The following is a 13,292-nucleotide window of genomic DNA, read 5'->3' as shown; positions in this document are numbered from 1 at the left end:
TTATTTATTTGGGGCATCTGGGTGGCTCGGTGGGTTTAGCCTCTGCCTTCGGCTCAGGTCATGATCTCAGGATCCTGGGATCAAGTCCCACATTAGGCTCTCTGCTTGGCAGGGAGTCTGCTTCCTTCTCTCTCTCTCTCTCTCTCTCTCTGCCAACTTGTGATCTCAGTCAAATAAATAAATAAAATATTTTTTTTTAAAAAAAGATAAAAAAAGATTTTATTTATTTATTTGACACAGAAAGACACAGTGAGAGAGGGAACACAAGCAGAGAGAGCAGGAGAGGGAGAGGAGAAGCTCCCTGCTCACCTGGGGCTCCATCCCAGGACCCATGACTTGAGCTGAAGGCAGCTGCTTAACAACTGAGCCACCTAGGCGTCCCTAAACATCTGACTCTTGATTTCGGCTCAGGTCATGATCTCAGGGTTGTGAGATAGAGCACCGTGTTGGACTGGGTATGGAGCCTGCTTGAGATTCTCCCTCTCCCTCTCCACACTCCTCTTGCCCCCTACCCTGTTCAAGCACACACACTCTCTCTCTCAAAAAAAAAAAAAAAAAAAAAAAAAAAAAAAAAAAAAAACGAGGGAGACAATTAGTATCTGTTGTTTTAAGCTGCTTAATTTTGGGACTGCTTGTTATGCAGCTGTGGCTAACACACACACTCTCCTTAGCCCGCTCGCCCCAAGCTCCTGCCACTCTATCGCCTTACCCAGCTTTGTTTCTTGGTAGCATGGCTGTTACTTCTGCATCTTTTCTAGCCCAGAGCCTGGCCCCATGCAGATGTTCAGGAATTACTTGTGAATGAGCAAATACGGGAAGGCACACAGGAGGCCCAAAGGGGCAATGCCATAGCTCAGAAGAGCCAGAAGTAGGGGGCTCAGGAGGGAGGAGTCTGGCTCACCCCAATCCCAGCTGGAGGTTACCATTCTCTCTTAGTAGAGACTGGGGAGCCTGGTCTCGCACCTCCTCAGAAGGCTGCTGGTCTGGGCCCAGGATTCGGGAGCTCATGGTCTCTGGAGGAGAATGAGTCCCAGCTGCACACTCCACTCCAGACCAGACCTTCTGTATTTCCTCTGCTCTCTGGACTTCAGGCCTGTTTTTCTTTGTTTGGTATGGAGATTTCCTAAATGCCTCACTTAGAGTGATCTAATTTTTATACCCTTGTCAGACTTTTCACAAAAATAATTTAATAGATAAGAAAAGAATCCTATTCCAACCCACGTGGCTCAGTTTTTGTTTGGAAATGGTCCCTGTGTCCATAAAAAGGAAAGGACCGCCAAATCTAATCCCCTCCCAGCACTGTCCCCACAGGGTCTCTGGCTGCGTTGGGGGCCAGGAGGCCAGGGAACCTTCCAGCAAAAACACTGGGCCTGAGTCGGAACCCAGTGCCCAGTCTGGGTCTGGCAAGGGCTGGCCGTGTGCCCAGCTAACTGAGCCATTTCCTCCCAGACTGGGGCAAGTTTCCTGCCCAGAGGGAACTGAACATGCTCCCAGGCAGAGGGGGGCTCCCCTGGATTGGGGGAGGGGCAACCACAGGCATTTCCCCCCACCTCAGCTACTTTGCAGCTGAGAGGCCTTCCTGGGGGTAGAGCAGGGGGAGTAAGGGATCAGAGATTGGGTTTGAGGTGGCCATTTCTGGAGGAAGGAGCTGAAGCCACCTTGTCCAACTTTGGGGCCAGCCTGCCTCTGTATCCCAGGTGTGCCCCGGGGGGGGGGGGGGAGCAGAGAATCCTATACCAGATGCTGTCTGTCTGGAAGCAGTAACCTTTGGGTGACCATGGTGGCCTTTGCTGAGAAGCAAGGCTCGCCAGAACCTGGAATCCTCCAAGAACCTTCTCGCCTCACCTCCTCCCTGGGTGTCCTCTGTCACTCCCGGACAACCTGACCACCGTAGTCCCCCGGACACCCCCTAGCTAGGAGTCTTCTTTGCCCTGTGGGGCCCCTCCTCGGAAAGGACCCTCAATCCCTATAGCCTCAGGCTACTCTGCTCACAAGGTGACTGGAACCACATTCCAGAACCTTCCAGGAATGGATCGGCCATATTTTTTATGTGCACCTCTGTTGGTTTTCCCTGGCCCCAGTTCTTCAATGAGAAGAGGGTAGCAGGAAGCATGCAAAGCGCTTGCACTTTGCGGGGCAGGCCACCTGGGCTCCAATCCTGGCTTCACCACTAACTAGCTCTGTGACCTTGAGGAAGTTACATAACCTCTCTGGGCTTGTTTCTGAATCTGTTAAAAAGGGATAACAGTAATTGTCTCTTGGGGCTGATGTCAGAACGAAATGAGATTGTAAAAGTGCTTGGCACGTGGTAAGCACCCTACACGTGGCCATTTTTCTTATGATTGGCTCAGAGAGTGGCAGCGACCCACCCAAGGGCACACAGCAAGTAAGCAGAGGAGCTGGTACCCAACCTTTTCCCAGTTACTCTGTGGTCTCCTGGGCTGGGCCCTGCAGGAGAGACAGGGCTGAACGAGGCTGAGATGGCAAGGACCCTCGTGGTCTTGGACAGCCTAGGCTGAGACGGGACAGGGACACTGTCCATCACGACTGCAGGTGGGTGCTGGACCATGAGTCCTCCACTGGGTCCCCGTTGCTTCCTCAGACACATCAATATGGAACTCCTGAACCCCAGGGAACCCAGCCCGCATGTACCCCCGGAACCTGCCCCAGCCAGAAGGGCTGTGTGGCTTCAGAAAAGCCTCTTTCCCTCTCTGTATGTTCATGATTCTAAGCACAGGTTGAGAAAAATCATCTTTATTATTGTTCATGGAGGAGGTGAGGGAAGCCAGTAAAGGGGTCATTCTGAGGACGCAATTCTCCCTCATTCCCCAAACCCCTGGGGAAGGAGGGTCTCAGGGGGTTGTACCCATTGTCCATCCTGAGAAAAACGGGGCTTTACCCACTGGCCTCTGGTGCCCCCCTTCGGAGGCTGCTAACCCCAACCCTCCCTGCCAGGAGCCCCCAGGGCCCAACTCCAGCTCCAGGTGGGGGCCAGCCTTGTCCCTCTGCCTCGGGGCAGTGCCCTGGGGTCAACGCGTCCAGAAACGCCTGGTGGGCCTAAGACAGACTCCGAGTCCTGGCTAAGGCAGGTCAGGAGGGGGCTGGGCCTCGGGGCTGGGCGGCTGCTGAGGGCTGGGCAGCTGCTGAGGGCTGGGGCTGGGACTCCCTTGCAGCAGACACTGTCGGCCTCCGGGATGGAAAATCCTGAGGGAAGGTGTGTTGGGAAAGATGGAGGACACCACTCAGTTCCCCCATCCTCTGGTGGGGGACTTCAGGCCTTCCATTACCCAGGCCCTTCCTCCAACCCGGGACCTCTGAGCGGTCAAAGGTTAACACCAGGAGAAAGAGGGGATTTCAGCTCCTTCTGCCCCACCCCAAGAAAGGTCATCCCAGGTCTTCTTAAACTTGGGGCGTGCTGAGGCTCCTTGAGCTGTCTGGGGCAGGGCTCAGGGTCTGGGGGGGGGCGCTCGGGGAGGAGGGTCCATCTGTACCTGGCAAAGGTCCAGCAGAGTGCGGCTGCCCGCCAGGCACCAGAGCTCGCCCAGCAGGGACAGGACGACTCCCAGGAGGTCTAGCCAGCTGCCCACGGTCAGCAGCAGCACGAAGAGGCCGCCCATGCGCACCAGCAAGGTCTGGGCGTGACTCTGCAGGCCGGGGTGCTGCCGCTGCTCCTCTATGGGGGTGGGGGGAAGGGGGTGCTTGTCCCTGCCTGCCACCATACCTGGAGCCCCAACCTCAGGTCCAGCTGGAGCGGAGCCTGGACCTCCCAGCTCCCCACCCCACCCCCGCACCCCGCAACCCTCCCTCCCCCACCCCCACTCTCTGAGTACCCGCCTCCTAGGCTCATTGCTCACCCCCAAGCCTCCTGCTGTTTTGTGCTCTGCTTGCACTGGGGGTGGGGGAGCACTCCAGCTCCAAGCGGAGGAGTCCCCGGCACCACCACTGCACTCCCACATCTGATGCCTCGGTAAACCCTGGGGACACTTTCTGCTAAGTACATCCCCACCTGAGCCCACCTCCACGCTCCTGCTGCCCTGCCTAGTCCCAGCTCTGGCTTCTGTTTTTGACTTTGTAGGTCAGGTGTCTACTCCATGTCTGTTCAGCAGCTAGTGACCTTCTAAACGGATCAACAAGATGAAATCTCTCCTTTGCTTACATTCTTCCCAGGACTTTCCACTGCGTTGGGGGTAAGCTCCAAACTCCTTACCTTGCCGGTGAGGTCCTGCCTGATAGGATGCCGGCTCTCCAACCCCACCTCACCTCGCCTCTGACCTGCTCCTGTTCCTATCCCAGAGCCTTCCAGGTCTTCTTTTTGTTCAGCAAGCATACCAAGCTCACTCCCACCTCAGGGCCTTTGCACCTGCTGCTCTCTGCCTGACTGCACTTCCCTGTCCTGCCCCATCTCTCCCCTGCAGCCAATGGTGTTTCCTACAGCCCACATCTGACCAGATTGCTCTCCCCTACTGAAAACCTGTAGTGGTTTTTCAGCAGATGGCCAGCCAGGCTGATGAGGGCTCCCCATCAGGCCCCCATGCAGCTGGCCAGCCTCATCCTCTCCCCATTCCCTTGGGGTGACAGCCACACTCCATTTTTTCCAATTGTTTGACAGTGCCATGCCCTCTCTCACCTCTGGGGTTTGGCATGTCTGGTTCCCCCTGCTAGGACCTATACAAGCTCCATCTCCTCAGAGCTCCCACAGCACAACACACCCTTCCCCGAGTTGTTCCCTGTGGCTTCTGTTGCTAGACAGGCGCGCTGGGATGGCAGGGGTGGGGTCTAATCGTGGGTGGCCTCCCCGGGTCCCAGCATGGTGCTGCACCCAGGACAGACCACGGGATGTGAGTGCTGAGTGGCCCAGCTGCCCGCCCCAGGACCCGAGTGGCGGCCCCTACCCTGCATGTAGATGACCAGCAGGGCGTAGCAGATGACGAGCGGCGTCCAGAAGCGCACGGCATCCGAGGTGGTCGGGAAATCCCGGTTGATGAGGGCCACAGCTGCCAGGTCACCCACAGCAAAGGCCACAGCCAGGGCGCGGGCCAGCAGCCTGGGAAGGCCGTGAGCACCGGCCAGCAGGCCCAGGCAGACCCCGCAGTAGTGCTGGCTGCTGTGTAGCTCATACAACTGGCAGACGTGGCGGCAGAGGCGCCTGGCACCGGTGCCCAGCAGGGTGGCCAGCCAGAGGCCCAGCAGTAAGTTCAAGGTGCGGTGAGGGGCACCCTCCTGCAGGAAGCTCAGGCCGCAGGTCAGCCCACAGCCCAGGGAGTACTGGCTTACAAGGTACAGCTGCAGCCTCTCCCTCTCGGAGCCCTGCGCGGGGCGGAAGCAGAAGAGGGGCACAGTGGGGAGGGCTGGGGGTGCTCAGGCCTCCGGCTGCTTCTCACCAGGCACACAGACCACTCTGTAGGAGGCTAGAGCCAGAAGGAACCTTGGGAATCGTTCCCCAAGAAGGAATATTGCCTTCAAGTCAAGCCCTCCTGGGACCATTTCTTTCTGCTTGATTTCCCTCACGAATGTTACTTGGGACCCACTGAAGGTTGGTGGCTCAGAGACTTGAAGACCTGGGTTCAAAGCCTGACTCTACCTCTTGCTGGCTGACCTGGGACAAGTCGCTCACCCTCTCTGAGCCTTAGTCTCCCTACCTGTGAGATGCAGGTCACAGCAGAGCTTTACCCCCTAGGACTGTGAGGACACGCGAGATGACGCACCCAAAGTCGCTGGTGGGCGCCTGCCTGGCACATGGGGGGCGCCACAGCCGGGAGCTGCCACCGCTCTCTTCTTGGACTGGGGCTGCGGCCACTGAGGGCCACTGCGAGAGCGGGTGAGCAGGGGTCTGTGCTCCCAGTCCCAGGAGGCAATCTGTACTCTCCAGTCTCAGTCTTACAGAAAGGGGGTGGCGAGGAGACAGGGTGCTCCCGCTGCCCCCCCCACCCCGCTTCCGGTGAAAACTAGGGCCCAGGGCTCGGAGTGACTCATCACCGCCGGAAGTCTTACCTGGCCCAGGGAGAGCAGTGTGGACAGAGCTCGGAGGGAGAACTCAAGCACCACCAGGGCAGCCACCCGGGCCCCCAGGACGGTCAGGATCAAGGCCAGCCCAGCCAGGTGCACAGTCTCCAGGGAGGCCCACTGGGCCTGCAGCCGCTGCTTCTCCAGCTGCCGCTTGGGCTTGCTGTGGGGCAGAGCGGGCGTGGGCAGGGTCAGAACCATCAGCCTCGGCCCAGGCAGCGGCCCTGGGCCCCCAGAAACACTCTCTGGGGACGGAGTTCTCACCCCTCCAGTCCTCCCCACTGGAGGCCGGATTGGGCTGGGGGGTGGGCGCTCAGGGGAGGGGCCAGGAGTGGGCTGGATTGGCAGACACTCACTTGGCACAGTTCACAAAGAAGTAGACCTTCAGGAGGCTGTTCAGGACCGAGACTCCACTGGCCCCGATGAGGCCTGAGGGCAGGAGGGAGGGCAAGCGAGTTTGGCAGGGTGAGAGAGTTTGGCGGGGTGAGAGGCGGTGGGAGACCCACGTGGGGGGTCCACCCTGTGCTGCCCAAAGCAGGGGGGCCCAGGGGTGGCGCTGCGTGGGAGGAGGAGGCGGCGCTCACCTTGAAGGACAGAGTCGAGGAGGCCGGAGCCCCACTGGAGGGAGGGGAGGCTGGGGAGCCAGGAGGGGAGGGGTGGCAGGGAGAACATGGCCGCTGGGATCAGCCGCAGCCCCAGCCTCCGGCCAGATCTGCACCAGAGAGATCGACGTCATGGGGCAAAGGTGTCCATGGAGGGAAGGGTGGGGCGGGGAGGGGTCAGAACACGGGGAGGGGGGGAGGGGGAGGGTGGAGATGGGGGAGGGGAGCGGCCAGAAGTGGGGGATCAGAAGTCCGGGAAGAGTGGGGTCAGAAGTGGGAGGGGGGGGCGCCTGGGTGGCTCAGTGGGTTAAAGCCTCTGCCTTCGGCTCAGGTCATGGTCCCAGAGTCCTGGGATCGAGCCCCGCATCGGGCTCTCTGCTCGGCAGGGAGCCTGCTTCCTCCTCTCTCTCTCTCTGCCTGCCTCTCTGCCTACTTGTGATCTCTGCCTGTCAAATAAATAAATAAAATCTTTAAAAAAAAAAAAAAAGAAGTGGGAGGGGGGAAGAGGGGAGGAGAGGGGCGGGGAGGGGGGGCAGGGACCTCAGCCTTCAGGGCCCGAGGGTTGTGGGGCCTTGAGAGCCAACCGCTGCTCAGGGGCTCCACATCTGGGCAGCACGACGTGAGGACCGTCCCCAGCACTGGTCCTGGCCTCTGTCCCCGCTCAAGTTGGATGCCCACTGTTTCGCCTTCCTGAAGCCCCAGGTGTCATTGTTGCCCTGGCCCCCAGCCTTGCTTCTGGGCTCTGCCCCTCAGCCCCAGTTCTGGAAGGGGCCGTCGGTGTCCCCACAGTCCGAGGCTCGGCGCCCCTCCGCCTGTGGTCTGGAAGGTGGTCTGTCCCCCGCACAGCCTGAGGTCTGGAGGCAGGGCCCCTCCCACAGCCTGAGGCTGAGATCCCGGTGGGGGGCCCTCCTCTCCCTCAGCCACTGCACGTCCTTCCCCGACGGTCCTCTCCCTGGCCGCTAGGTGGCAGGCCTCCATCGGTTGGACGTGGTGGGGTGCGGCTGGCCTGCCCCAAGACTTCTGGATCCTCCTTCCCCAGATCGAGGAGAGAGAGCTAAGCGTGGGGGTTCAGGGGTGGGGGAGCCGGAGGCTGCCAGCAGAAGGGAGTCGTTGAAGTAAACAAAGTAGAAAACTTTATTGGTTTGGAGTGTGTGCTAGGGGTACCCCTGGGAAGAGCAGACATGGGGTGTGGCGGGGTAGGCGGTTCAGGCTGCTTGACCTGGGCCAATCCTGTCCCGTCCAGGGACTCGGTGTCCATCTCTGAAGCACAAAGGTCAGCGGGGCCCTGAGGAACACGCTCAGCGGCGGGAGTGTGGCTTCAGCTCAGGGAGAGGGCCCCAGATGAGGACACCTGGCTCTGCGACTCCCCTAAGCAAGTCACTTCCTTGCCCCGGGCCTCAGTCTCCTCACCTGAAGAATGGGCATCGCGAGAGCTCCCTTTCAGAACGGTCATGAGGATTTGTGCAAACGCCCACAGTGCTGGGCATCTAGGAGGCCCTCGTAAAAGCTCTCTGTGGATGTCACAGGCTGAATTATGCCTTCCCCTCCCCCACATTTGTACACTGAAGTTCTAACCCCCAGTCTGTGACTGTACTTGGAGATGAGGTCTCTGAAGAGGGAATTATGTTAAAAGGAGGACGTTAGGGCAGGAGCTAGTCCAGCACGACCAGTGTCCCTAGAAGAAGGGATTCGAACATAGACACAGAAGGTAGACCGTGTGAGGACCCTGGGCCGCCAGGGAGAGAGGCCTCAGAGACACCAACCCTGCTGACACCTTGACCTTGGACTTCCAGCCCCCAGAGTGTGGACAGCATCTGTTGTTTGAACCCCTGGCTTGAGGGGCTTTTTGATGGAAGCCTGAGGCATGTGCACAGTGACACGCAGGCTCTCCAGCCGCCATGGTCCTGGCTCTTGCCAGAGGCACCAGTCTGGGCTGGGCAGAGCTAAGTTCCAGTCCTGGTTCTGTCCCTTCAAAGCTGTGTGGCTTCCTACCTGGTGAGCCTCAGCGTCCCCTGCTAAGAGAGGATTTCACCATCTCGCACTGTTTGAGGACCAAGCAAGCCGATGCGTGCGAGTGACCCCACTCGGGGTAACGGTCACGACCCGGAGCGGTTATTATAGTCACGGGTAAGGCTACGGGATGAGGTAACCCAGGCAGAGGGAAGAGAACTTGCCAGAAAACAGAGCAGCTGGTGATCCAGAACAAGCAGCTCCGGCCCCGAGTGGGCCGTGGGTCTGGGTTGACCAGAGCTGCCCACACTCTCCTTGGTCGTGTGGCCGGGGCTGGGCCTGTGGCCTGCTCTGAGACGGCCATTCCCAGCCGGAGTGGGCCGTCGCTCCTGGGTCCCGGGCTGTGTTGGGAGATGGGGACAAGGGATGCCGCCTAGGTGCCCTGGTGCTGGCTCCGCGCGGCCAGTTTCCGGAGCTCATCCCAGAAGAGCATGCTGAGGATGGTGTGGGGACCCAGGCGCAGGTAGGCTGGGCCCAGACCCTTGTAGAGGGCCAGGGGGCCCTCCTGCCTCCAGATCTTCACCAGGCAGTCGGCGAGGCCACCGTACAGCTGGCCCTGGGGACAGAGGCAGGGTGGGGGTCACTGCAGGGGTCATGGGGTTTTGGCTGGTACAAGTGGGCGTGTGTCTGTGTGGAGGGGCCCCTGCCGTACATCAGCAGAGAGACTGTCCCCAAGCTGGCAACGTACATAAAGGTGACCCCTTAGGCTGTGACATTTAAGGTGAGACCTCTTCCTCCAGGTAGCCACAGCCCATGCCCGGCGCCCAAGATTTGGCTAGTGGCATGCGAGTGGAATTCGTCCCCTTCTCAGCCTTTGGAGGGCACCTTTGTGTTGAACACAACCTGCGTGACGGTACGTGGCGGCCGTGGGGTCAGGCCTAGTTGGGTGACCTCAGGCCCGTCACTAGATGGCCCCGATCTTCCGTTTCCTCAGCAGGAAAATGAAGGTGGTTGTGAGGGTAGAATAAAGTGCTTAGCCCGTGCCGGGGACGTGAGTGCTCAGCAAACCGGCCAAATCGGTGTGTCTGCGTGTATGTCACACATCTGCGCGTCCCTGGCTGTGTGTGTGTATGTGCGCGCGTGCACACTGGGGCATGCTCTCCAGCTCCCCGCATCCCCCCTGCACCCTCCCCTGCTCACTCGGCCAGTTCCGTCCACGGGCTGATTGTAGAGCCGCGTGCTGACCACGTCGAAGGGGGTCATGACCACGGCCACAGCGACACTGCTGATCATGCCTCCAGCCAAGGCCACCAGCCAGCTGTCTTCCGGGAGCCACTGTGGGGTTGGGACAGGCTCTGACCCCTGCAGCCGCTGCCATCTCCCCACCCCCCTGGCGCCCACCCTACCCTCCCATACTTGCGGGCTGGAAGAGTTGCGGGAAAGGGAGCAGACCAGGCCCCTCCAGCCACTCCCCCAGCCCAGCTCCTTCACGGCGTCAGGGCTCCGGCCCCCACCCCTGCTGGGCACAAGGGCAGAGCCGGGGTCCTCAGCTCTCTTCAGGGACCCTGTCTGCCCCCCCTCCCACTGGCCTTGCCTAGGTGGGCGTCCAGCTGGAGATGTTGGGATGGGATGAGAGCCCACACAGGGAGAACGGAGGCAGAGGGCCCGATTCTGTCGTGTCTGAGGGTGGGCACGGGTGTCCCTGGCTCCTTACCTGTTGCTTCTGCACCCAGGCCTTGGCAGAGGCGAAGGTGGCCAGCTGGGCGGCTGAGCCGACCATGACCCTGGGCACGGCCCCACCCACGCCCCGCCATAGCCCTGCCAGGCCCTGCTGCCGCCAGATGGTCTCCAAGGCACCCAAAACACTCTGTGGGGAGAAGGCACTGGGTCACTGGGCAGCCCCTGCCAGCCCACCCAGCCCAGGGGGCTCTGGGGAGGGACAGTCCCTACCTGGTGATGGTGTTGGTGCCCCACGGCCATCGCGGCCACTGTCTGGGCCTGCAGCTGCGTTTTGACCTGTGGGAACAGATGTGACAGAGGGACTGGACAAGCAGCGGCCCGACCTCCAGACCTCCACGAGCCCGCACCCACTGTGTAGGGGGCATGGGGAACAGGGTTTGGTGGGGAGGCTCTGCAGTCGGCCTGGGTCTACATCTTGGTGCGACCTGGGGCGAGTCACTTGACCTTCTCCCAGCCTGCCCGCTCCCACTGTTCCGAGGACCAAGTGGGATGGTGACTATTCAGCCTCTGGCCTAGTCCGCGGAGGCCCTGCTTATTCTGAACTTGCTGGGCCACATAGGAAGACGGGCGTCCACACTGGGTCTGAGCCCGCACCCGCCCTGTCACCCTCTATCCCCTCCCCTGACTCAGGCCCAGTGGGGCAGGGACCCCAGGAGAAGGAGCATGGGGCAAGGCTCCGGGGCTTTGCACCCAGGGACAGATTCCAACCCCCACGCAGGGATGTTCCTGGGAACGTCCCCACCCGGCCCGCCCCACCCCGCCTGGTACCAGAGCCAGCCTGGAAGGTTCCAGAGGCGCCCACCCTCCCTTCCCCACTGGAAAGCTGGGTCATGGGGTGGTGGAGGTTGGAGACAAGGCACTCACCAAGTAAGCAGGACTCCCCACGAAGGCTCCCAGTGCCCCAGCCACCGCGCCCGCGACCACCGTGCCACCAGGCTGCTGGGTGAGGCCAGCCTGGCCCGCCAGGCTGTAGCAGTAGAAGCGGACGCCGTTCATGAGGCCCTGGTAAAGGAGGCCAGCGGCCAGCCCCTTCTGCAGGCCACACAGCCCGTCTGCACGGACCACAGCTGCTACCGAGGCCAAAAAGCCCCTGTAGGGCCGTGGGTAGGTGCCGCGGGCCTGCAGCTCCCCCTGCAGCTGCAGTCTCGTCTTCACCACCTCCAGGGGGTTGGTAAAGACGCAGGCCAGGCAACAGGCCGAGGCGCCCAGCACCAGGTCCACAGCTGGTGCAACCGTCTCCATGGCCTCTGTTCCTGAGGCTGGCCGTGCCCAGGTCAGGGGCCTGGGCACAGGCCCTAGGGTGGGGGCGCTTAGGCTCTCTGCACCCCTGCCCCGCCACAGGGCTGGGGATCGAGGGGGCCTGGGGCCATGTCTGGTGGGCAGAGGTCCCAGTCGGTAGGCCCGGTGGCCCCTGGTCTATCTCGGGAGTCCACCTGCTCTGCTCCGCCACTGGGGCTGGCGGAGCCCCGGACACGCCCCCGCTGGCTCGGACCAATCCCAGCTCTCTCTGTTCTCCACACCTCCCAGCAGGGGTGTGCCTGGACCCTGGGATCTGGGGAAAAGGTCACCTGGGACAGGAGGCTGATTGGGGCGGGGGAGAGGGTGCCCGTCAGCAGGGACACCTCCTCCAGCTTTTCTTGTCCTCCTGCCCTTCCTCTGGCCCTGGGGCAAAGGGTACTTCTGGCCTAGTCCACCCTGCTGCAGCTCAGAGCCCAGGGCGGGACCCGGAGCCGCATGCCCGGGCAATGCAGCCACTACCCTCAACCCCCTGCACCGTCTTTGCGGCTGCCCTTCCCCAGCCTCAGTCTTCCAGCCCAGCTCCCAAGGTCTCTGGTTCCACTGTCAGGGAGAGCAGAGGCGGCAAAGGGCTTCTCGAGCCCTGTGGAACTGGTTCTGAATCCCAGGCTCCGCTGTCATGTGTGACCCTGGGCAATCACTCCCCCTGCTAGCTTCAGTCTATTTGTAACTTGGGAATATTAATATCTGTCTCAGAGGTTTTTTGGAGGGCTAGAGATGTATGAACAGCACACCTAGCACACCTAGCACAGGGCTCTTCCCGGTAAAGGATGGCTCGCATTCCCCCCCACTCGCCCCTCTCCCAACTTCTGGCTCCTTTCTCCCCATCCCTGCCTCAGATGACTTCAGGGCCGTTGAGCCGTGTGTCTCAAAGAGTGGCCCGAGGCTTTGGTCATCACCCCATGCGGACTTGCCCCCCAGTCCTGCCCCCCTTCTGGTGGGAGCCCCTTCTGGGCCGTAGGTGTCTGGAGGAGAGGCCCTGGTGTGGAAATGGCTCTGTGTCAGAAGGGACCTCACACCCCTGGAAGCCAGCACCACCCTGGTCTCTGTCCCCAGGGCATCCCTTCTGCCATGGACACCCCGCATCACCGAAGCCGCCATGCTCCACAGCCTCCATGCCCACCCTTCCCAGCACCCACTCCTTTTGTACCAGGGATGAGGGCTGGGGTGGGGTGGGCACTGCCAGGTGCTCGAGTGCCTCAGGCTCCCCTCTCCTCCCTTGCCTGCACCTGTTAAGCTTGGCAGCACCCTCTGGTCAGCCCCCAGGGCAGTAGCTCAACAAGCCGTCTGGGGGCAGCTTGGACTCTCGGGTTTATCCCGGCCCTCGCCCCCAGAGCTGGGGAGGCCGGCCGTGGAGACAGGCCCTGGGACTAGAGGAGTGTCCTCCCCTCCCCTGGGCACTGCAGGAAATAAGAGCAAAAGTCAGGCCAAGAACCCCTCAGGGCCTGAGCTCCAGAGAGCAGCACCGGGGCAGTGGGTGAGCGGGCGCCCAGCGTCAGCACACAGCAGCTGACGGAAGAAAATCAGGAATGAATGGCCGAGCGGCTTTAGACGGGGAGGGGAGAGGCAGCCGGTGGGGGCGGGGGGTGCAGAGATCTCCCACTCCCAGCCCGGTCACAAAGGGCCAGTGACAAGTCCTGGCAATATAACGTGTCTATTTTATTTAAAAAAAAAAAAAAAAAAACAAAACCCAAACCCAGA

General features: G+C 61.0%; 2 protein-coding genes across 3 annotated transcripts; both read right to left on the bottom strand.

Moving 5' to 3' along the window:
- Positions 1-2,738: 2,738 nt before the first annotated feature.
- On the bottom strand, positions 2,739-7,591 carry TMEM82 (transmembrane protein 82). 2 transcript variants are annotated; one of them, XM_059135022.1, is made up of 7 exons: positions 7,146-7,591; positions 6,588-6,715; positions 6,360-6,432; positions 5,992-6,166; positions 4,893-5,307; positions 3,492-3,673; positions 2,739-3,204 (listed from the first exon to the last, which is right to left on the bottom strand). In XM_059135022.1, exons 2-7 carry the CDS (start codon positions 6,673-6,675, stop codon positions 3,091-3,093), a joined length of 1,047 nt encoding a protein of 348 aa, XP_058991005.1. In that variant the 5' UTR covers positions 6,676-6,715; positions 7,146-7,591; the 3' UTR covers positions 2,739-3,090. The 2 variants fall into 2 exon arrangements, with proteins under 2 accessions (XP_058991005.1, XP_058991007.1); XM_059135024.1 differs by having other exon boundaries at positions 7,190-7,591.
- Positions 7,592-7,721: 130 nt separating this feature from the next.
- Positions 7,722-12,232, bottom strand: SLC25A34 (solute carrier family 25 member 34). The gene is made up of 5 exons (XM_059135025.1): positions 11,160-12,232; positions 10,506-10,571; positions 10,270-10,422; positions 9,756-9,890; positions 7,722-9,171 (listed from the first exon to the last, which is right to left on the bottom strand). The coding sequence occupies exons 1-5, from the start codon at positions 11,535-11,537 to the stop codon at positions 8,989-8,991; spliced, it is 915 nt and encodes a 304-aa protein (XP_058991008.1). The 5' UTR covers positions 11,538-12,232; the 3' UTR covers positions 7,722-8,988.
- Positions 12,233-13,292: the final 1,060 nt, after the last annotated feature.

The sequence above is a fragment of the Mustela lutreola genome, chromosome 10 (assembly GCF_030435805.1).
Source record: "Mustela lutreola isolate mMusLut2 chromosome 10, mMusLut2.pri, whole genome shotgun sequence".
NCBI classification, from domain to species: domain Eukaryota; kingdom Metazoa; phylum Chordata; class Mammalia; order Carnivora; family Mustelidae; genus Mustela; species Mustela lutreola.
The sequence above is the reverse complement of the archived record's forward strand: the minus strand, read 5'-3'. Positions and strand labels throughout refer to the sequence as shown.

Excerpts from the sequence above, each read along its gene's own strand:
- TMEM82 (XM_059135022.1), bottom strand. The coding sequence starts at position 6,675 with ATGTTCTCCCTGCCACCCCTCCCCTCCTGGCTCCCCAGCCTCCCCTCC. Across the intron at positions 3,674-4,892 it reads GCTGGTCATCTACATGCAGG|AGGAGCAGCGGCAGCACCCC; the intron begins GTAGGGGCCGCC and ends CCACCCCCATAG. Across the intron at positions 3,205-3,491 it reads CTCTGCTGGACCTTTGCCAG|GATTTTCCATCCCGGAGGCC; the intron begins GTACAGATGGAC and ends ACCTTCCCTCAG.
- SLC25A34 (XM_059135025.1), bottom strand. The coding sequence starts at position 11,537 with ATGGAGACGGTTGCACCAGCTGTGGACCTGGTGCTGGGCGCCTCGGCC. Across the intron at positions 10,423-10,505 it reads GGCACCAACACCATCACCAG|AGTGTTTTGGGTGCCTTGGA; the intron begins GTAGGGACTGTC and ends TTCTCCCCACAG. Across the intron at positions 9,172-9,755 it reads CCGTGGACGGAACTGGCCGA|GGCCAGCTGTACGGTGGCCT; the intron begins GTGAGCAGGGGA and ends CTCTGTCCCCAG.